At 41.1% G+C, this 22,600-nt stretch overlaps 1 protein-coding gene across 4 annotated transcripts in view; it reads right to left on the reverse strand.

The window, feature by feature from the left end:
* Positions 1 to 1,473: 1,473 nt before the first annotated feature.
* Positions 1,474 to 22,600, reverse strand: part of LOC137383895 (N-acetyllactosaminide beta-1,6-N-acetylglucosaminyl-transferase-like) — a 76,946-nt gene continuing 55,819 nt past the window's right edge. The window contains exons 3-4 of one of the 4 annotated variants that reach the window (XM_068057272.1): positions 4,432 to 4,475; positions 1,474 to 3,628 (exon numbers count right to left, since the gene is read on the reverse strand). In XM_068057272.1, coding sequence (XP_067913373.1) covers positions 3,398 to 3,628; positions 4,432 to 4,475 — 275 coding nt within the window. In that variant the 3' untranslated portion in view covers positions 1,474 to 3,397. Of the gene's footprint in view, positions 3,629 to 4,399; positions 4,476 to 14,274; positions 22,300 to 22,600 lie in introns of those variants that run through there. The other 3 variants (XM_068057288.1, XM_068057280.1, XR_010977487.1) reach the window with 3 other exon arrangements.

Raw genomic sequence — 22,600 nt, forward strand, 5'->3', positions numbered from 1 at the left:
TTACACTGTTTTTGAAGCTGCATAACTAATTTCTTACATATAAAGATATTACCTCGACTGCAAGTAAGTTCATCCCCATTTATGTCCCAAATAAAGCTGCATTACTGTTGTCACGCTTATGAGAAGTGCGATGGAGAAATAATGGGCTAAAACTGAAGTATTATGAAAATTGACATTACCTTTTTAAAAAAATGGGCAATGCTGCTAAAAATGGCTGAAGGTAAGCCACCTGGCCTTTGTATATTCAAACTGTTTAAAAGGGTCCAAGAATACCTTCAAAGCAAAGAGCTGTCGATTGCACCCAACCTAAACGCATCCTGAAACATTCCTGAATTGAATGTATTCTTCTGAAATAAAGAAGCTGTGAAGTAGCCACATCCTGGGCCATTGTCGTCCACTAGAAGGAAGAAAATTCCTGTCTCCCAGCAGAAGAGAGATGTACCAAACTTTAACCTTAAAAAGGTAGTCCTAGAGAAAGAGAGAGACACTCAGAAAGAAGCCTCAGCCAGAAGCCTGTTTCCAGCCAAGGGGCTGGGAGAAATCCAACGAGCCAGAAGGGAAGCGCCCTGCTGTAGAATTCTACATCTTTATTTATGCAGCAGTGAACTAGAAATGATCCAGTCTTCAACTGAACTTAAAACCGAGAGAGAAACCTACAAACATCTCAGGCCTGCAACCAATGAGAACTTGACTTCCAAAGGTATTCAACAGATTTACCATGACCCCCTGAAGCCCACACCACTTAAACCCACTTACCCCCTTTCCTCTCGTGTGTGTGTGTGTGTGTGTGTGTGTGTGTGTGTGTGTGTGAATGGATGCGGTTGTGACAATTTTGGGATAAGGTGCATTGATCAATGAATAATTAGTTTTCTGTTTTAAACCTGCAAGAAAACCTGTCGCTGTCTGTTTATTTGACAAATAAAACACAAAGTGGTTAAAGCCGAATAACAAAAAACACTTGCTGTGATCAGGTGTGAGTTGAACAAGTATGTACCACTCAAACCCCTCATTACGTGGCCGTAACACTCTTCATTTCTCAGTAAGCTCCATCCTCTTTGATTCCCAAGAAGGATTGTGTAACTATTAATTTCTCAATAAAGTCCAGGCCTTTTTGATTTCGAAGGAAGGTAAGTTGTGAGCCTCGTGATGCTCAAGTTCTCGTGGTGAAGGTGGGCTCTGCGACATCAGCAACGGCATCAGCTGCTTGTGCGCAGGTGCGGGCGCCATTTTTAAGGGGCAGCCAGCCCTGTTGCTAAATTTAAATTTTTAAAAGCCCTATCCCCCCAATGCACGGCAAAAGAATTATCTCCCCTCCCCCAGAACCAATAACACTTGCATGTAATAGTTTCCTTCTCCACCCCCCAAAAACACTTACCTGCAAGACTTGACCTTCCCCCCACAAAATGTTCAAAGTGCAGAGGTCACCCCTTCCCCACCCCCCGTCCTCTACACGATTAATGCACATTTGACTCCGTACCCCACCACACTGAAAATCATAAGTAACTCCCCCTTCCCACCTTGGTGGCACCAGTTTTCCCTAGACAGGAAAGTGAAGGCACATGAAGGCCGCTCAGATGATCCTGGGCAGCAGGTAAGATTGGCGTGAATTTTATTTAAAAATTTATTCAGGTACTTCATTAACATTTGTAAAGCTGGATCTCATCACCCAGCGGCGGGCCCCAACAGAGCCTTGCCACCGCCGGGAAGATCGGTCCCCGCACTCCCGGCGTCAGACTGTGTGGAGGGCTGCTGCCAGTACAATCTTCTGGACACCCCCCCAACCCTTCGCCATGGATCCCGATGTCAGGACCTCAACAAAATCCAGCCCCTAGCAACCAGATCTGTGACATCTACCCAATCAAGGAAACAAATGAAAACAACCTTTACAGATAAGCAAACAACGCAGTACATGTAACTTCAAGACAAGTTTATGCAACCTGTTCTCAACCCTTTTAGCCCCAGTATCATTCTGGTAAATCGTCACTGCCTCCCTTCAAAAGCCATTATATCCTTCCTGAGGTGCAGTGCTTAGATCGGAATGCAGTACTCCAGCTGAGGTCCGACCAAGGCTCTGCACAAATAAAGCATAACTTCCACTGCTTTGTATTTCAGCCCCATTGAGATAAAGGCTAACATTCTAGTTGCCTTTTAATCACTTTTTCTACCTGTCACTAGCTTTTAGTGACGTGTGCACATGGAGACCCAAATACCTTTGTTCCTCCACAGTTCCTAGTTTTTCACCAGTTAGAAAATACTCTTATCGTTTTCATGGCCAATGTGGACGACCTCACACTTTCCAAACTGAAATCCAGTTGCCACAATTTTGCCCATTCACTTAATCTGTTAATGCCCCTTGTAACTTCCTGCACCATCTGCATTATTTACTGGGTCTCCAAATTTAGTGGCATAGCAAACTTAAATGTACAGCTTTCTGGGCATGAAATTCTGATCCATGGTGCTGCTGAAAATGGTGCTCCAAGTGGGGTGTGCTGTACCTCCAATCGCTTCTGGTGAAGACCTGCCGGATGATCTGATGTTCTGTGAACTTGGACCACAAAGGTCCATTCAACGTCTTCACTTGTTACTCACCAAAGAATATGCGTTCAGCTGTAAGAGGTGCCCAGAAATAGTGGTATTTAAAGGGCCAGGCACCCAACTTGCAGGTTAAGGTAATTTAGAATGACTTCTACCATTGCAAAGTCTACGGAAGTACCATGGAGTATCTTTGGAGATGTTGTGGTCAGTTCCTAAATTTGACAGGGGGAGTTGCTGCATCCTCACAAGGAGGGCAAAAGATTTGGTGACCTGTCCACACAAAGGCTGCAACAGATATGAGGACTGCAGTTGCAGTGCCTCTGGGTCAGCAGCAGGACAGGGAGTTGGAGCAGAGACTGCAGAGATGGCAAGCTCTGCACAATGCCCTCTGCCAATTTGAAGCTGGACTCCTCCATGCTCCTTGGCAGAGGCTGACTGACAGGCCAGCACACAGTATCTAGGTGTGCATGCCCATCAGCATTCTCCTCTATGCTATTCCAATGAAGTCCTCATCTGAGTCCCCTGTAGCAGAATTCATCTGTGAATTCACCCTCCAGTGAGCTGGGACACAAACTATCCTTTAGTCCTGGCCTGGCTGCAGCCCAGTGATTCACCATGTGTAGATCCCAACTCTATACTAGCCTCCATGTGCAGTGCCTGTATCTGAGCTGGTGGCTGCAAGTGTTAGATCAAGTGATGGGGCCTCTTCATCGGTGCCGTGCTGTTGCTCTCTCTCTGTCTTCCTCCTGGGTGGGCTGTGGCTGGACAGGCGGCAGTTCTTAGATGTCTGAGAGCAGGAAATCAGAAAGGGGAAGATTGGGGCGAGGGAAGGTGGGGTGGGTGGAAAGTAAGAGGTCCATGGTCACACCAGCTGCAGCTTTTTCATCATGCCAGGTTGACGGTGAACTGGCTGTTGCGAAGGGGCATTAAGCAGTAACGTACCGTCATCTGCAATGTTCTCAGATGCCAAGGGCTCTGTGGCTGCCAACCCCATGATGTGAAGAATTATTTCCTCCATTTGGCTTAGGAGATGCAGGTGTCCTTGTCCCCTATTGGTTCTGCTCTGCTGCATCCTGATATGGCCAACTTTGTCCTGCAAGAGAGAGGGAAGAATGTCAGTGATTGTATTGCATTCTGTCTCCATGACAATAGGTGTCAATTGTGACCCACGAACTCAAAAAATGGTGCGGACCAATTTCAAGCCCTCTTTTCCTTCATCCATTTCATCAATGAATATCATGAAAACCTTAGGCCCCAGTGCAGATCCTTGGGGAACACCATTTGTCACATTCCTCCGATCAGTGGTACCCTTTATCCCCACTCTCTGTTTACTACCTTCCAACCAATTTCCAAACCATATTACAAGGTTGCTTCCAATTCCATGTGTTTTCATCTTTGCTAATAGTATCTTATAAGAAACCTTATGCAAATGTCTTTTAGGAGTCCATACAGATAACATCCATAGACACTCCCTCATCCAGGATAATAGTAACCTCCTCAAAAACCTCAACTAGATTAGTTAGACATTGCTTACCCTTCACAAATCCATGCTGACTCTTACTGATCGCTCAAATTTGTACAAGTGGTTAGCCATTCTGTCGCTAATGACGGGTAACTTCCGCACAACTGATGCTAGTTAGCCGATTTCATTCGACCACCATTCTTAAATAATGGAGTCAATTTTGCAATTTTCTAATCCAATAGCACAATTTCTGAACCAAGAGCGCTTTGGAATATTATGACCAACACATCTGCAATTTCTTCACCTACTTCTTTTAATACCTTGGGTTTAAAACCATTAGGTCCAGGAGGTTTGTCCATCTTAAATCTCATTATTTTCTCTATTAACTTCAGTTATACTTACATTAAATCCAATAGATTCCTCCCTTGACTTACTTTTAGTTTCCCTTGGACCACTGGTATCTTGCCCTCTTCCTCTCCTGTGAAGAAAGAACATGTCTGCCATTTGCTTACTGTTGATTTCAGTATCAGAATTAACAGCACAGAAACGGACCATTTAGCCCAACTGGTCTATGCCAGTGTTTACACTCTACACAAAACTCTTCCCAGCCTGCTTCATTTAATCCTCGCTGCATAGCCTTCTATCACCTGTGTCTTTCTTTAATGGAACAACACTTCCCTTAACCAATCTATTTCTCTTTATTAAGACTTTGACTGTTGGCCTTAATTTCATCTGCAAGTTTTTCATATTCCTTTTTGTGGCTCAATATTTTCTATGTATTCCTTTTTTTGATTGTTATAGTTCTCCCAGCTCTTCGTGTTGTATGATTGCCTTTAAGAGTAAATACCTTTAAGATCTTAGTATGCTAATGAGCCAAGTACCAGGATGTGGTCATGTGACTACATGCCAGTCTCACTCTGTAACTGTAACACCAAGAGGCAAGTCCTGTAAATCATTAGCTCTGCACTGTATACACTTGCAGGCTGTTCATAAACCTCTTTGAGATCTTCAATCAACTGAACTCCACGCATCTCAGTTATGTTGCATCAGACAACATAAAAAGCATCTCATTACACTTTGCATTTGTGTAAACCTTTTCTTTACCTTATACCTTACCTTACATTATTTGCTGACCATGGTTGCCTAAATACCCCAGAGGATTTTTGTCTTTACGGGTATGTACTGGTCTTGTATTCTATCAAAAACTCCTTTGAATACCTTGCATTGTTTGTAGGTTTACACACGAAAGGCAAAAAGTACAATTTCAGTTCAATGCATGTAAAAATTATGATAATAGTATGGATGTTGTGGAAAGACAGTGCTGGGTTTGGCTGCAACACATGGTCAATTAGTTTGCCAATACTCACCACTAGGTTCACACATGGTTTACCAGCATGCATGCTTTCAGAACACTTGGCTGATATATCAGGCTATAACACTCAAGTGTTAACATTATTTCAGTTTAGTGATAAACTAGTATATACAGATGCTTGTAGACTGATGTTGTGCAAAATAATTCACTTGATCTTTGTTTGTTATTTCTACTAATTGTACAGAAGGAAAATAGACATGGAATGAATCCAGTTGAAAGGAACTACAATTCAAGGAAGCAGAATCTGACCTGTTTCTCAGGATGTTTGTCGAAGTCAAAAGTTCATCTTTGAAAAACAAGTGCCAGCTTCCCACTTGAGGAAAAATTCTTGGCATGATTAGTAACATTTAGAGTTGCTGCCCTATTTTTGAAATTTCATTTGTAAAATGAAAGTTGGACACTGAAAATTTGATTTTAAAGTAATAGAAATTATTCTTTCCGTTTATCAAGTTTCTTCCACTGCAGATGCAGTTGCTTTTCAAATTAAGATTTTTAATTCATTTGCATCAGCAAAGAAGCATCATAACTCTATGCCATGTTATGACCCTTGGCCCCAATTCTATTCTATCTCCTGTCTAGTTTTGAGTTTGATAAAGGTAGCAAACTTAAGTCATAAAGAGGGATCTGCAGAAAGCATTTGAAAGATTTTAAGTAGAACAAGATTGTTCACGGTTATAGTGGCACCTGCTACATCTAACATAGCTCAGATATATGCAGGTTGGAGGAAACCCCTGTGAATGTGTGTCTCTAGTAACAATATAAATGCAATTGATTATAAAACTGATTAAACTGTCCATGTACTTGACCTAGTTCCCTAGATCGTTTGTTGGGATCACCTTTATAACCACAGGAAAATTCTCAGACAATACCTGCAGAAGAAAAAACGAATCCAACATTATGCAATTAACTGCCCTGCAATATCAAGGCAGCTAACCCATATTGGCCCTACGGAGATGGCAAATGGAGAAAAAGTACTTGTCAATCAAATATTGAAGCCTATTGGTCACTAAAACAAAGAACTTAGTTGTTCATTAACTATTAGTTGTACCTCTTCTAATTACCACACTGCCAATTTTTAAGTAATTGTGCATGCACAGAAGTTGCAAAGGTAGTTACATAGCTAAAATTGTAGTTTGGGAAAGTAATTGATTCAACAGACTGCTTGAAGTAATGCTTTAATCCTGTTAAAGGTGTACTCCAGAGACTTGAACCAGTGTACACAGAGTATTAATACAGCGATTAAAGTAGTTCCCAATCATATAGAGTGCAGGGCAATTTTTGTCATCTCAGATTTGTGATTCTAATGGGGTGGAACAGCTGGGAAATGCAGTGGAAATTAGTTCCACAAGATTTGGGTACTACAGAATAATGAAGCAGACAGGAGCTCAATCTGTATATGTAAAAGGAGATTGGGAAGTGTGCTGTGCCTTTTTCAGGACTCCAGGATCCTGGACGCCAAGTTCTCAGCATATCCATGGAAACCTGGCAGGAAGAAAGTCTTGCGCAGACCTTCTGGTGGGAGAAATATTAAAAGGCCTGCATATTTTACAAGTTAAGTGTTTCAAGTCTTTAAAAGATCCTTCTTGCATTTTAATGTATTCTTCCAGTAGGCACTAAGGCTTTCAAGAGCCCTTTGTGCCAGTTGTGATTGTTTATTTATTCCCTCCACGCACCCCCCCCCCCCCATGAGCTCCTTTTATTGGCACCAGTTGTTTGACCAATAGGAATTCTTCAAGCTTCTGTGATTGCAGGAAAAATTCCAGAAGGATGCCAATCTGCCCAAGTAATGCTCCGTGTGCTCCAACAATGTAGCATCTCCAGAGAGGCATCTCACTTTAAAAAAACATGTATATTGGTGAAGGCTCCTCTTTCCAACTGTGCCATAAGTAGCATCAGCCTGAGATCTGAATGCTGACCATTACACTAGAAGGTTCTTCAGCAGCCCTCCAAATACAGTTTGTAATGCATTACATGGTACTGCGTGAAAGAAGGCAGTGATCAGAAGGAAATATTGCCTGCTTGGCCACACTTGGCAAGATGTCACCAACCGTCCCTGTAGGCTATGTCAAACCCACATAGGAATCGCATGGGAACATGTCATCTTAGGGTCTAGGTCAACAGTCAGCCAGTTGCTGAACTGTGCCATCTGCTGCAAGAACACCAGGTGAGGTGAGAGTGACTGCCCTGGACATCAAGGCAGCATTTGACCGAGTGTGGTATCAAGGAGCTCTAGCAAAATTGAAGTCAATGGGAATCAGGGGATAAACTCTCCACTGGTTGGAGTCATACCTAGCACAAAGGAAGATGGTTGGAGGACAAACATCTAAGCTCTATGGCACTCCCTGCAGGAGTTCCTCCGAATAGTGTCCCCAGCCCAATCATCTTCAGCTGCTTCATCAATAACCTTCCCACCATCATAAGGTCAGAACTGGGGATGTTCGCTGATGATTGCACAGTGTTCAGTACCATTCGCAACTCCTCGAATACTGAAGTGTGGGAAGAGGTGCAAGAAAACTTGCATTCAGCTTGGTGTGTCACCTATGAACCCCCTGGAAAAGGCTGCAGTTTATTTATTTAGAGATACAGCACTGAAACAGGCCCTTTGGCCCACCGAGTCTGTGCCGACCATCAACCACCCATTTATACTAATCCTACACTAATCCCCTCCAGGCGCGTATCCATTGTCTCTCGAGATAAGGAGGCCCAAAAGAAAGAAAAAAAGAAAAAAGAACACTAATCCCATATTCCTACCATATCCCCACCTGTCCCTATATTCCCCTACCACCTACCTATACTAGGGGCAATTTATAACAGCCAATTTACCTCTCAACCTGCAAGTCTTTGGTGGTGGGAGGAAACCGGAGCACCCAGCGAAAACCCACACAGACACAGGGAGAACTTGCAAACTCCACACAGGCAGTACCCAGAATTGAACCCGGGTCGCTGGAGCTGTGAGGCTGCGGTGCTAACCACCGCGCCACCCTTTAGTTGAGATACCTTTAACCCACTGGACAAGATTTATGAATTTTTGTCCTCTCTTTGTGACACTCATATTTAATTGCGCCATCCCTATAAATTTGACTTAAACACAGTTTTTATGTTCAACTAGTGGTGTTGTTCTTACACCCAACTGAATTTGTATCTAGCATTATGAATAATGATGCAAATGAGTTTAGACTGGAAAAATTAATGTTATTTCCACTTAAGATTCAAATGAGCCTTCTAGCAGCACAAACCAGATTAGAACTGGTTTACAACTGTAGACAAAAAAAGTTAGATCCCACATGTCTTAGTACAATCACTAAACAATTAATTTAAGTGGGAAGCAAAAGATTGCTACCTGCCATATTACCATACAAGATGTAAATATTAACTTTCACAAGCACATGGTGCAATTTGCAAAGTTTACTGTTACTATGATATTTAAATTAAACTGAATTAATTAAAGGTTGTGATATTGAGTTATGTTATACTTTCCGGGGCAGGGGCATCACATCCGGAGCCTCCATGGCCCAAGCAGGGGCACGCCAGCAGCAAAGGCCACCCCACAGCCCTGATGTTGCCGCTGGAGGGGTTATCCCTCTAATTGCAGAGAGAGAAAAAATTCTAACTCCCCTGCGAGGATGCCTCAAACTGGATGGACCTACTCATTCTCCTTGCAGCCTCAGCAGTGGATACCTCTCTTGGTGGTGCTGCCAAGACTGCAGAGCTGTCAGGCCTCTGATTGGGCCAGCAGCATGGAGAGCCAGCCCACCATCCTTAATTGGACAGTGGTCCAGCAGTGGCCGATTAAGAGGCTGCTGCCGGGACGATTGCTGCTGTGGTCTTGCTGCACAGGCTCTGGACCTGCACATGGTCCTGGTGTCAGGATTTACCCCCTTCCAGGAAAATCTAGGCCCAAGTTTAACTACAGACAACAAGCACTGGCTCAGCTGAATATTTTCATCTCTCATCTAATTTGGGTGCTGCAACCATGCCAATCTTCACAGTCTAAACTTTCCACCAGCTGGGAAATGGACCTTTAATGCTTATTTTCAGATAATAAAAACCCCTTTTAAAACAAAACTGCTCCAACCCAAAAATGCATGTTGGGAGATAGGAACCAGAGGAAGAAGGGTCAGTAAAAGAGCTGAAGGGTTAAATAAATAAGAAAAAAAAACATGAGTATGTAGAAAAGAGAAAAATTAATTTAAAAAATGCGTGACAGAGAACAGAAAATGGAGAACATTAGGGCAAAGTGAACAACACGTGAACACAGATGGAAGGGTAAAAAGTTGTGCAAGTAGTGTTGCTTCAAAGTGGCGCTATGCAGACGACGTCAGTTCACCAGGAGTCGACAGCGCTGCTGGCTAATACCGGTGCTGGTTTCTCCATTGACATCACTGAAGAAACCTGCACATAGCAGCCCGCGGCACTGTCTGCCATCCATGCAATTGACCGTCTGTGTAGAGCTCCCATGTGAATGAATTTCCCCCCCGCCCCCGAGTGTTTATATTTCTATGTAAAATAATTTTTTATATTTGGAAGTTAAGGAAAGTCTTAAATTTATATAGCACCTTTCACAACCTCAGGCTGTCGCAAAGCACTTTACAGCCAATTAAGTACTTTTGAAGTGTAATCGCTGTTGTAATACAGGTAATGTGGCAGCTCATTTGCTCATAGCCGAGTCCCATAAACAGCAATGAGATAATGATCAGATAATGTGTTTGTCGTGATATTACAGAATCATTACAACGCAGAAGGCCTATTATGTCCACACCGGCTCTCTGAAAGAGCAACTCCCTCAGTTCCATTCTCCCGCCTTCTCCCCATAACCCTACACATTCTTCCTTTTCATATAACTGTCTAATTCCCTTTTGAATGCTTTAATTGAACCTGCCTCCACCACACTCTCAGGCAGTGCATTCCAGACCTTAACCACTCGCTGCATGAAAAAGTTTTTCACGTCATTTTGCTTCTCTTACCAAAATACCTTAAATCTGTGCCCTCCTGTTCTCGATCCTTTCACGAGTAGGAACAGTTTCTCTCTATCTACTCTGTCCAGACCCCTCATGATTTTGAATACCTCTATCAAATCACCTCTCAGCCTTCTATTCTCCAAGGAAAACAGCCCTAACTTCACCAATCTAACTTAATAACTGACATTCCTCATCCCTAGAACCATACTTGTGAATCTTTTCTGTACTCTCTCCAATGCCCTCAAGTGCGGCACCCAGAATTGGACACAATACTCCAGCTGAGGCCGAACTAGTGTCTTATACAAGTTCAACATAACTTCCTTGCTCGTGTACTCTATGCCCCCATTAATAAAGCTCAGGATACTGTATGCTTTATTAACCACTCTCTCAACCAGTCCTGCCACCTTCAATGACTTATACACATACACACCTGGGTCCCTCTGCTCCTGCACCCCCTTTAGAATTGTACCCTTTATTCTACAATGTCTCTCCATGTTCTTCCTACCAACATGAATCACTTCACATTTCTCTGCATTGAACTTTATCTGTCACCTGTCTGCCCATTCCACCAACTTGTCTATGTCCTTTCAAAGTTCTACACTATCCTCCTCACAGTTCACATTGCTTCCAAGTTTCGTATCATCTGCAAACGTTGACATTGTGCCCTGTACACCAAGGTCTAGGTCATTAATATATATCAGGAAAAGCAAGGGTCCCAACACTGATGCCTGGGGAACTCCACTACAAACCTTGCTCCAGCCCAAAAAACATCCATTAACCACTACTCTTTGTTTCCTGTCAGTCAGCCAATTTCGTATCCATGTTGCCACCGTCCCTTTTATTCCATGAGCTATATGTTTGCTCACAGGCCTGTTGTGTGGCACTGTATCAAATGCCTTTTGAAAGTCCAGGTACACCACATAAACAGCATTGCCCTCATCAAACCTCTCTGTTACCTCCTCAAAAAACTCCAGCAAGTTAGTTAAACATGATTTTCCCTTAAGAAATCTATGCTGGCTTTCCTTAATTAACTCATGCCATGTGACTATTGATTTGGTCCAGAATAATTTTTTCTAGAAGTTTCCCACCACCGCAGTTAAATTGACTGGCCTGTAGTTGCTGGGCTTAACTTTACACCCTTTTTTGAACAAGGGCGTAACATTTGCAATTTTCTAGTCCTCTGGCACCACCCCAGAGTCTAAGGAAGACCGACAAATTATGGCCAGTGCCATATTGGTTAAGGAATAACTATTATGCATGGCAGCGGGAGGAACTCCCCTTCTCTTTTTCAGAAGAGTGCCATGGGATCTTTTACAACCATCTAGATAGACAGTTAGGGCATAAGCCTCATCTGAAAGAATATGTCACTGTAGCACTCTTCAGTATTGCACTGGAATTTGTGGTCAAGTCCTCAGACTGGCACTTGAACCCAAAACCTCTGACTTAGAGGTAAGTCAATGACCAACTGAATCATAGCTGACAATTCAGGGCTACTATTACGGTAGCATGGCTTTTTCTATTATTAAGTATATCCTTGTTAAGTAAGGACTTGCATTTAGTGTCTGCAAATGCTTCCAATACAACTAAGTACTTTAAAGTAGTCATTATTATGTAGGCACAGCAAGATCCCCCAAGCAGCAGAAACCAGTTAATCTATATTTTGGTGGTATTGGATTTAGGAAGGTACATTGGCCAGGACACTGGGGTAACTTCCTGCTCTTCAAATAGCATTATAGGATCAAACCACATTGTTCTAACACAGAAACGTGTGTGCTATCAGCTGAGTCAGGCCACCAGTTGGAAGAGCTGACCCAGGAACATACAGATGTGATCCAACATATTGAATTTCAGATAAGGTTCCAGAGAAGCTCTGGCAGATGTTTCCTCTGTGACAGCAGAGTTTGTTCAACTGAAAACAAACACTTGGCAAAGTGACTGGCTCACATCCTGTTACGATAATGCAGCAGTACAAAACTCTGCTTCTAATGGGAGGGCTTCAATGAGTATCACAGTTTGGATATCGGGAATGTTTAGTCCAATACAAGAATACTACATCCATGATCATAATATAAACATCTGAAGATAACAGCTGATTTTGCTGCCTATATTTCAATTTAATCAAATATAAAAATGTTTACTTCATATTACTATACTACTATGCTACTTGATAGACAATACTAACTAAGTAGAGTTCACTGTCGATCTTCAGTTGTAAAAGATTTTCAGCATTGGGTTTCTGTTGGTCATTTCATTGCTAATTGTTCAAAGTACAGTAAGAGTAAACAAAAGGGCTGAAGTTTATTCTTGCAGTGGGGGTCCCAACAGGCCGGAAAGCTGGGGGTGACCTGCCTCGGCCATTTACATGATCCCAGCCACATCTTATGGGGGTCAGGCAACTAATTAGTTGCCATTGGGGCAGCCGTCCCTTTAAAGGGTGGCTGCCTGCCCCCAGGAGCTGACAACCAATTGGGAGCAGTGGCCACTGCTGGGAATGCACCTGGAAGATGATGACACCATGGAAGGATGAGACCCTCCCAACCAGGTGATAGGGGTCTGTGGGCACCAGGGCCAGTCAGGCAGGCCACGGCGAGGGCTGGGTGGGGGAGGTTGTTGGGGGTTGGAGGGATTGTTGCGAGGGTGACCATTGCTGCCAGGGGGCCCTTCCATGGACCACAGAGTGCTCGAATAGGAGACCCCACCCCACAATCCCACAGGGAGACCACCAGTGTTCATTTGGCGGTCTCCCTATGCGGCAGAGGGTCCACCCACTGCTGGTAAAGTTCCAGTGGTGACAAGGAGGCCCTTAATAGGCCACCTAGGTGGCTCAATTGACTACTGGGTGGGAGGGCTGTCCTCCATCTTACTTACCGCTAGCAAGATGGTATGGTGGCAGGAAGATGACAGGAATTCCAACCCCCCCAGTCTTCCCTCACCATTTTACTGACCCTCCTGACTCCCAGCCTGTCCTGAGAGTGCTAGTAAAATCCAGCCCAAAGTGTGTACAGTCTTAGCATCAATACTCCCTTCAAAAATCAGAAGATCTGATAAACTCTAAAAGCAATTTTTCTTCCTTTCATTGTTTTTTTTTGCCTTCCTAGTTTTCACCTCATCTTTCCAAAAGCCACCAGCTAATGCTGGTGTACAGTCCACATGGGTCAGTCACCTTCAGGTACTCTAACCAAGTGGTCAGTCTTCATGCATAAGCTTTGGGCCAGTGGTAGAACTCACGCCTCTGAGTCAGAAGATTGTGGTTTCAATACCCTACTCCAGCCACAAGTACATAATCCAGGCTGATACTCCCACTGCAGTACAGAGGGAGTGTTGCACTAAAGGATGTGCCATTTTTCATTTGAGATCTTAAACTGAGGCCCCATCTGTCCTCTCAAGTGGATGTAAAAGATCCCACAGCACTATTTCAAAGTAGAGCAGGAGAGTTTTCCCCAGTGACCTGGCCAATATTTATTACTTAATCAACACTACTAACAAAACAGCAGAGAATCTAGTCAACATCACTTTGCTGTTTGTGGGACCTTGCTGTGCACGATTTGGCTGTTATGTTTCCTACATTGGAACAGTGACTACACTTGAAAAATACTCCATTGGCTGTAATGTTGTTTGGCACGTCCTTTGTTTGTGAATGGCGTTATACAAGTGCTTTCTTTATATAAACACCAAATGTGAATATGCAAACATGTAAGTGCCCAGCGTTAATACATAATCAGCCAGTGTATGTATGCGTATAATGGTAGTATGCAAGCAGTTCATTAGTATATATGCCAATCTGAGCTCTGTAAATGCATAGCATATTACTGGTGGGAGTTTGAAAATGGCAGGCAGTCACTTACTGAAAGAGAGAGACAACTCATATAACCCACTAAGAATCATTAAAATACCTTCCATACATGTAAGAAATCCACAATAGAAGCCAAGTTAAAAGAAAATCAAGTTTCAATTTTTTGTTTTATTCTTAAAATATTATTGTGCAAGTGCAATGTGATCAAAATATTTGAAGATCCGTATAATACAGAATGGATTCCAAAACTAAGCAAACCGAACATTATTGTACCGTCAGTATTTTCCCTAATACACTGTTAAAGTACCAAATCAAAATATGGTAAATTGTTCCATATTCTATGTAGTACATTAATAAATAATTCCAACTAGTTAATTAGCAGCAACAGTTCATTGCAGCACAGTAACTCACACAAATTGGATACACATCTGACAAAGAGGTGAGACTTTGAATAAAATTGCCCAATTCAAAAACAGAAGGAAAGCTCATTTACACATTTTCTCAATCCATAGAAAGTTCAGATACTGAATTGTAGCATCTAAATAATATTTGACGTCAGGTTCTCAAGATAGATTTTAGGGCCTTGATAAAGGCAAATTTTGATTAAAAGGTAAATAACTAAGTGATTCAGAAAGTATTCAAATACCACAAACAAGAAATGTGAATGTAATACATTTTCATTCTTTACAACATTTAAAGCTATTCAGAATTGCTAATTGTGACTGGAATACTTATCCAATAAACATTTCCTTTATCTTAAAATGTTTTTATAGCAGCCCTTAGTTACATTTGTTGACCAAATACACATTTTTTCTTACTGCCATTGGCCATAGTGCAGGGTAGAGAAAATTCATGTACCTGTTTTGCATTTCATTACAGAATGTGACAATTTTCTGCATGAGGCTAGATTTCCAATTGGTGATATTTAAACACTACCATTAAAATCATATCTCAAGGGCAATTAGGGATGGGCAATAAATGCTGGCCTAGCTAGTGGTGCCAACATCCCATGAAAGAATAACATTAATTGGGAAATCTAGGCCAGGGTTCATCAACAGTAGCTGTCTCAGGTTAAACCAGATTGTTCATAATCTTGCCATTCTATTCAATTCCCAACTGAGCTCCCAACTCCATATCCTCTCCATCACAGAAGCACCCACCTTCATAGTATTATCTGGTTCCAACTCTATCTCAGACCAGCTACTGTCAAAATCCTCATTCATGTCTTTGTAACTCCAGACTCAACTATTCCAATATTCTCTTGGCTAACCTCCCATCCTCCACCCTCTGTAAACTTTCTGTAAACTCTGTAAAGTTCAAAGTTCTGCTATCACATCCTATCCCACACCAAGAACTGCTCACCCATCAGCCCGGTTCTCATCGACCTACATTAGCCTCAGTCCCTCAATGCTCCAATTTAAATGTTTCATCCTTATTTTTAAGTTACTTCAAAGCCTCATCCCACCCTATTCTCTATAACTTCTTCCAGTCCTATAACTGCTCCCCCAACTCCAGCCTCCAACTATGGCCTCTTGTGCATCACCCCTCCATTTGCCTAACCATTAAAAGCTGTTCCTTCAACCATCCAATCCCAATGCTCTGGAATTTCCTCTGCAAACCCTGGACTCTCCACCTCTCCTCACTCTTATAAGGCACTTCTTTGACCAAGCTTTTGGTAACCCTTCTAATATTTCCTCCTTTCTTGATTACACCTTTATGAAGAACCTTGGGACATCGATGTTAAAGACACAACACAAGAGCAAGTTGTTGTAGTATGCTAAGAATTGGAGGGGGGGGGGGGGGGGGGGGGGGTGTGGTGTCAGGGGAGAGAAGAGACCTGTTACTGACTTATTAAAAGGGCACTCTTGCCATTTATTAATGGTTTATTTGAACTCACACACTACTAGTTCTGGGACCAATGTCACATTCCCAGATAGTTCTGATTTAGTGCAGCCATTTGCAACTCTGGATTTTCCCTTAATACTTGTAAAGTAAATCTATACCAGGTATATTAGATACGTACATGCACCTATACATGTACACATTGTTTTTTTTTGTTCTATTTCTCATGCTTATATTTTATTTCTGAGCTTTCATTTAAAATATATAGATTCCAATAGTATAAATTTTCAATGGTAAAATTTTGCATTAAGTTAATCTTGAATGATCAGTTTAATCTGTCTCATACAGTAAGTTCTGCAATCCATTGTTCAATATTTATTATACTGATAATCAATAATATTTTCAATGCATGACTTTTCTCAATAAATAGATAAAATAGTTTTATTGTAGTCACAACTTAAAACTTCGAGATTTTCATAATAAAAACTAGTCAATCTCTGGAGGTGATGGACATAGGAAGTCAAATCCATGAAGTTAGTGGTTAAGGAATAATTGAACCAGTGCTCACAAACATAATTCAGTCCCCATTTTAAAGTCACGCTGTCTTTATTTTTCTATAATACTTTGATCTTATATTAACTATAGTTCAATAGCAAAACATGTGATATTTGGGTTGTGGAATTTGGTTGGTGCCCAGGGGTTTCTTTACAGTACAGGCTGAGGTGCTGCGAGAGGCACTACTGAGATGCTTACATCACCAAGTCCAAATGGGCAGTTTCATTATAAATGTGGACATAGGAATTTATGCAAAACATTGGAACAGTCAGTGTGCATAGATGCAAGATTATTTTCGATGATTTAATGGTCATTTGAGTAGAAGCACAACACTGACACAACAAAGTGTGAAAACATTACCATGTTCCCCAATATTTTCACAATCACATACTGAAAAGTTAATCTGCTCAACAGGTAGGCACATTCACAATATGCAACCAAACAGTTATGTTTCTTTTGTACAACCTGCTGCATAGATTGAGAATGCTCGCATAAACATGATGTCGCTGACTTTTCCTGTGTTCAAGCTGTTCACATCCATAGTGCAGCTGACACAGACATAGTCAGCACAATTTGACCACAGTCAATTTTCTTCTCTCAACTATGGGCAAACTATGGATTATATCTTTGCCTTTGATTAATCTGAAATCATCAGAATCATTTTTATTTTGCACAGTCAAGTTTAAATAAAAAGGTGCTGAAAATAGCCCCCAGCCTTCAATGGGGCACTAAGGAGCAGAGAACAGTTTTCAGGTAAAGATTGTACGAACTTTGAGTGTGGCAAGACATGAATGAATAGCAACTTATCTAAAATGCTTCCATTCCTCAGGCTGAATTTTAACAGCCCCTTGATGTCGGGGGTTGTGGCGGGGTCCCGTAAAATACTTGTGGGAATGGCCTGCCACGACCCCCAACGCGGAAAAGTCCTCTCTGCATTTTACTGCTGGTGGCGAGGCCTTAGTGCAGGGCTTGAAGCCCTTTAAAAATGGAGGTGGCGCCGGACAAGGCTGCCAGGGACGGAATGGCCGCCCCCTCTATGTCATCCTGGGCTGCCACACTGCTCCCTCCATTTAAATGAGCCCCTGCGTTAAATATCGAGGGGGCTCAGCGGCTGCGCATTCGTGCCTGAAGGCCGCCGACTTCAAAGCATGCTGCTGCAATTTGTGGTGCGCTAATAAAATTCAGCCTGTGTCTGCACATCAAAAATGCTTGGTGCTCCCATATTTTATCCATAAATTAGGATCATAGAATAATCCAGCACAGAAGGTGGTCATTCAGCCCATGATGCCTATTCCAGCTTTTTGAAAGAGCTTTCCAATGAGTTCCATTCCTGGCTTGTAAATAGCCTGGCTTGTAAATTTTTCCCCTTCAAATATTTATTCAATTCCCTTTTGAAAGTTACTTGAATCTACCGCCACCACCCTTTCATGCAGTCTATTCAAGATCATTAAAAAAAAAATGTTTTCAGGTCATCTCTGATTTGTTCAGCAATTACTTTCAATCTGCATCCTCTGGTTATTGATCCCTCTGTCAATGGAAACAGTTTCTCCTTAATTACTGTATCTAAACCCTTCAGGATTTTGAATACATCTATCAAATCTCCCTTTAACCTTCTCTGCTCTAAGGAGAACATCCGCTTCTCTAGTATCTCCAGGTAACTGCAGTCCTTCACCCTAGTACTATCCTAGTAAATCTCCTCTGCACCCTCTCCAAGCCATTAACATCCTTCCTAAAGTATGGCACCCAGAATTGGCCATAATACTCCAGCTGAGGCCTAACCAGTATTTTACAAAGGGTTTTTATTCTTTCATGGGATGTGGGCATCGTTGGCAAGGCCGGCATTTATTGCCCATCCTAATTGCCCTCGAGAACATGGTACTGAGACACCTTCGTTGCAATCTGTGTGGAGCTCCAGTCAGCGAGAGGACATGAACCTGCTCCCCTCAGAGACTGGAGTGTTAATCCAGCGCTTTAGACTCCTCAACCACATTACCACATAGGTTTTTTTAATATTATGATATAGTAGTCGTAGACTGTAAAAATACATCTTCAGTTGGATGTGAAACTGGGGTCAAATATTCACAATTCTGTATTTTCATGTCCCTTAGGGGACAGAACATGGATCCCAGTATTGAAAGTTTGGATAAGTTACAAGGCTTGCCGCAGCAAAACAATTTCTGAATATCCTCTGTAATCACATAAATACTTAGGGAAAAGGTGTCAAGCCATAAAATAAACATAGTTGCTGTTTAAAATATCAGTGCAATATGAATTGTGCATCACTGACAATTATAGAAAGAAAATGGTTTCTAAGAAGCCAATGATACATGGATGGAAAATATAACACTATTAGCAATGTATTATGTATGCTAACATGTCTTAAATGCAAAACAATTACTTTATAAAGTACATTTAGCAAATGATTAAAATCTATATTGAGGCCGAGGTATGAATGAAGTTGAAAGATCGTGTTCTGGTTAGTCCACATCAACATATCTTCCATATACATTTTGACAATTTTCCAATCAGTTGTTATTTTAATGGGCCAATGGTGTCCCATTGAAAATATATGGAATTAGTGCTGGCTGCAAAATACGCCAATCAGAAATTCTGGGCTACTATGTTTAGTCCTTATTTATTATTTTATATATACATTTTATGTACATCCAAAGGGTATATCAGACTTGCTTCAAAAAGCAAGGTGGTTAAGCATATGATGTCCAGGCAGCTACCAATCTGCTGACCAAGATCATAAAGCTTTGGAACAATGTTATTAAGAACTAGATTATTGGTGATTCGTCTGGTAATGTTAGCAGCCGAGCATTTAATATATCCACACAATATTCCCTTGTCTGCGATTTTAACAGAGGTGTTAACAGGTTTAAAATAAATCAACATGGCACCTGCAACAAAATAGCAGACAAAGAAATATAGAACTAATCATCAGCAACAGTAATTTCTAGACTCAGAACAGTATAGTGATACAAGAACCATTATTTTGTTAATAGTTCACCACAATATACATGATTAACTGTTAATTTTCTCTCCACCTCAGTGGGGTATATTCTCCCATATGAGGTATATGCTCCAAATAGAAGTGCACATCATAAAATATTAAAATAAATATAATTCTCTACTATAAAAATATGGAAAATACACAAAATAAAGTATCAATACCATTTTTTTGGTGCGTAGGACAAAATACCCAGACCCCTAGCCAGAAATCCTATACATGGTGCACAGTATGCCAAATTTTACAACTACCAATACATCACTCCTTAAATTCTTTCCTTTTGCTTCTATACAAAGAGCATCTTCAGTCACTTTGCCAATCCCCTTACATAATTAAACCACATTTAGACCAAACAGCAGCACCCACGCAAAGTCATTTTGCTGCACAGCAACAAGAGGTTTTAGGGTAAATCAAGGGTCAGAGCTCTGGAACAAAGTGGTTCACTTTGGAGTCAGGTCAGGCTCTCACTCGGGATTTACACTACAATAGCATCGGTACAGGGAACACCACTTTACAGATGCAATGTAAATGTAGTTTTACTCATTTTTTCTCCAATTAGAATAAGATTTAGTTCCCTTCAGCTCTCTTTGGACCTTATACCATCCTTATTCCCTTTCTTTGAAGTTTTTCCAGTGTATCGGCTATGTTGCAATTAGTGACCTGAATTAGATATAATTCAAGTTTCATTTCACCCATGATTAACAAATTGTGATAACCCCCTTCTTGTATTCATATTCATGCCATAAATCGAATTATAGATTCCAAAACATTTTAATGCTTCTGCAATTTCTGCTATTTAATATGACATTCCTTTCAACATTAGATCAACTGGTACACTCAAAACATTATTTTTACACCTATCCTGCACCAAGTCCTGCTCACCAATTATCTCTATTGTTTGTGATCTACACTGGCTCCCACTTCCCCAATGTAAAGTTCTCATCTTTGCATTTAAATCTTTTCATGGTTTCTCCTCTCCTCATCTCCATTGCTCCCTCCAGCCTTACAATTCTGTGCCCCCCACTCCAAAGAACTCAGTGTTCTTCTGACTCTAGCTCATTATGCATTCCACATTCCCTTCACCCCACCATTGGTGGCTGTGCCTTCACCCATCTAAGCTTTGCACTCTGAAATTCCCTCACTAAGTTTCTCCACTTCCTTTTTAAGACCGTCCTTAAAACCCATCTCTTTAAGCTTTCTATCATTTCTTGTAATATCTCCTCCTTTGAACTGGCATTCATTTTTATTTAATTATGCTTCTGTGAAGTATCTTTGGGGGTTTATCTACATTAAAGGTACTTTATAAATACATGATGTTACTCTAAATATTCCTCATCAGTAATCAACATAATTTTTGTCAATATTCAGTGCTGCTATATTATTCAATATTAACAGTGATTTACCTGCTCAATTTACTACTTACAATACTTGCAGTATTTTAATCATAGTCATAAATATTTCGAACAGAGGTTCCAAGACCAGCCTCCTTTGGTCTCGAGTGACCCATTAGAACTAAAACAATTGGTAAATACCCTCAGTTTCCTATTAATAAAATTAATACTCAAATTTACATGAACCTCAACACCTTCAGCTTTCATTATAGTCATAAATCTCATGTGATGAATCTTATCACCTGCTTTCTGAAAGTTGTTATATAATATCCAGCTTCTTAACCTCATTAACTAACTGTTACATCCTCAGAAAATGCCAATAAAGTGTGTTAAACATTAGTTTCCATTCATTGATGGATGTTCTTAAATTGCTGCCATAATAATGGACTCCAATGTTTGTCCACCTTAGTTAAAAAGTTTATAATTCCTAGGATTATGCATCAGCTTTTTAAAAAAAGAACTCTATTTCCCATAGAATCCTGTGTCTATGAGTCGCTAATCTGGTTCTTCTTGAAAAACTTTAATTCATTCCATTATGGTTTGGTGCTTTTTGACTGTTCAAGTAGTCCACAGTTTCCAAATTACTATTTTGTTGCTGGCTCCTATTTTCTGCATGAAATTGGATGCACCCTGTTGCTTTGGTTGCCTGCTTGAGAATAGTACCAATGTATTCTGTACTGAAAAGGAAATAATCTATAGTTCCACCATGTTGGCGACCTTCCTTTCCCATCCTTACGAAGGGGAACCAAGTGAAGGAGGCACTGAGCAGGCAGAAAAAAGGGAAAACTCCTGACTGCTCTTCTAGCAGATGATTGTACAACAGTATTAGCAGGGACCTTGGGAGTGCTGGTCATCCATTCATCCTCTTCACTCACAAATGATGTTCAGCACAGAAGCCAAAAGTTTAAAACAAAGAAGAAAAAAATAAAACTTTCAATGAGACATAACTGTAGGATAGAGGAATGACATAGGGAAGCAGCTAAATTCTATAAGGAAAAGTAAAATAAGATGAGAAAATATTTTCTATTTAGCCACTGATTTAAAAAAAAAGTTTCCTTTTGGGATTAAAAAAAAGATATGGGATATGAAAACTCTTTTCCTTGCTTCTTGTACAATCAAGGATGTGCATATCACATCAAAGGGATGCTACAGTCATTGTTTTCAATATCAAAGAAACACTTGTTGTTTTTAATGTGCCATCCTTGCTGAACAGGTACTTCAGACTGAGACAAAGTCCTTGGTCTTAACCACCGCTCCATGCACTGTGCTAGCAGGGGGTGGCTGTTGACTTCAAATTTGTTTGCGAATAAACTGTCCTTTTGGGCAAGCCATTCCAAGTCTCCCAACCCATATACGCAGATGCTGCGAACATAATGACCTGAAGGAAACAGAAAAGATGAAAAAGGCATCTTAAATATATGCACAGTGATAGTGGTAAGTTCTATGGCTATGACATCACAATCTTACTGTCACAATTCAAAATTTAAACTGCATTTGTCTCCCACTCAGAGGGTGAAGGACAATCACCACCAATGTTGATTAACAGAAATTGAAGACTGATTTACTAGAATTTAGCAGAAAAGCTAGGCCCGTCTTTTCGGTAAGGCACAATAACAATGCAAGGAATGAAGACTTCCTGAAAAGTTTACTCAAGCTGCTCACACTGTTTAAACTTAGTG

The sequence above is a fragment of the Heterodontus francisci genome, chromosome 2, assembly GCF_036365525.1.
Source record: "Heterodontus francisci isolate sHetFra1 chromosome 2, sHetFra1.hap1, whole genome shotgun sequence".
Taxonomy (NCBI): Eukaryota; Metazoa; Chordata; class Chondrichthyes; order Heterodontiformes; family Heterodontidae; genus Heterodontus; species Heterodontus francisci.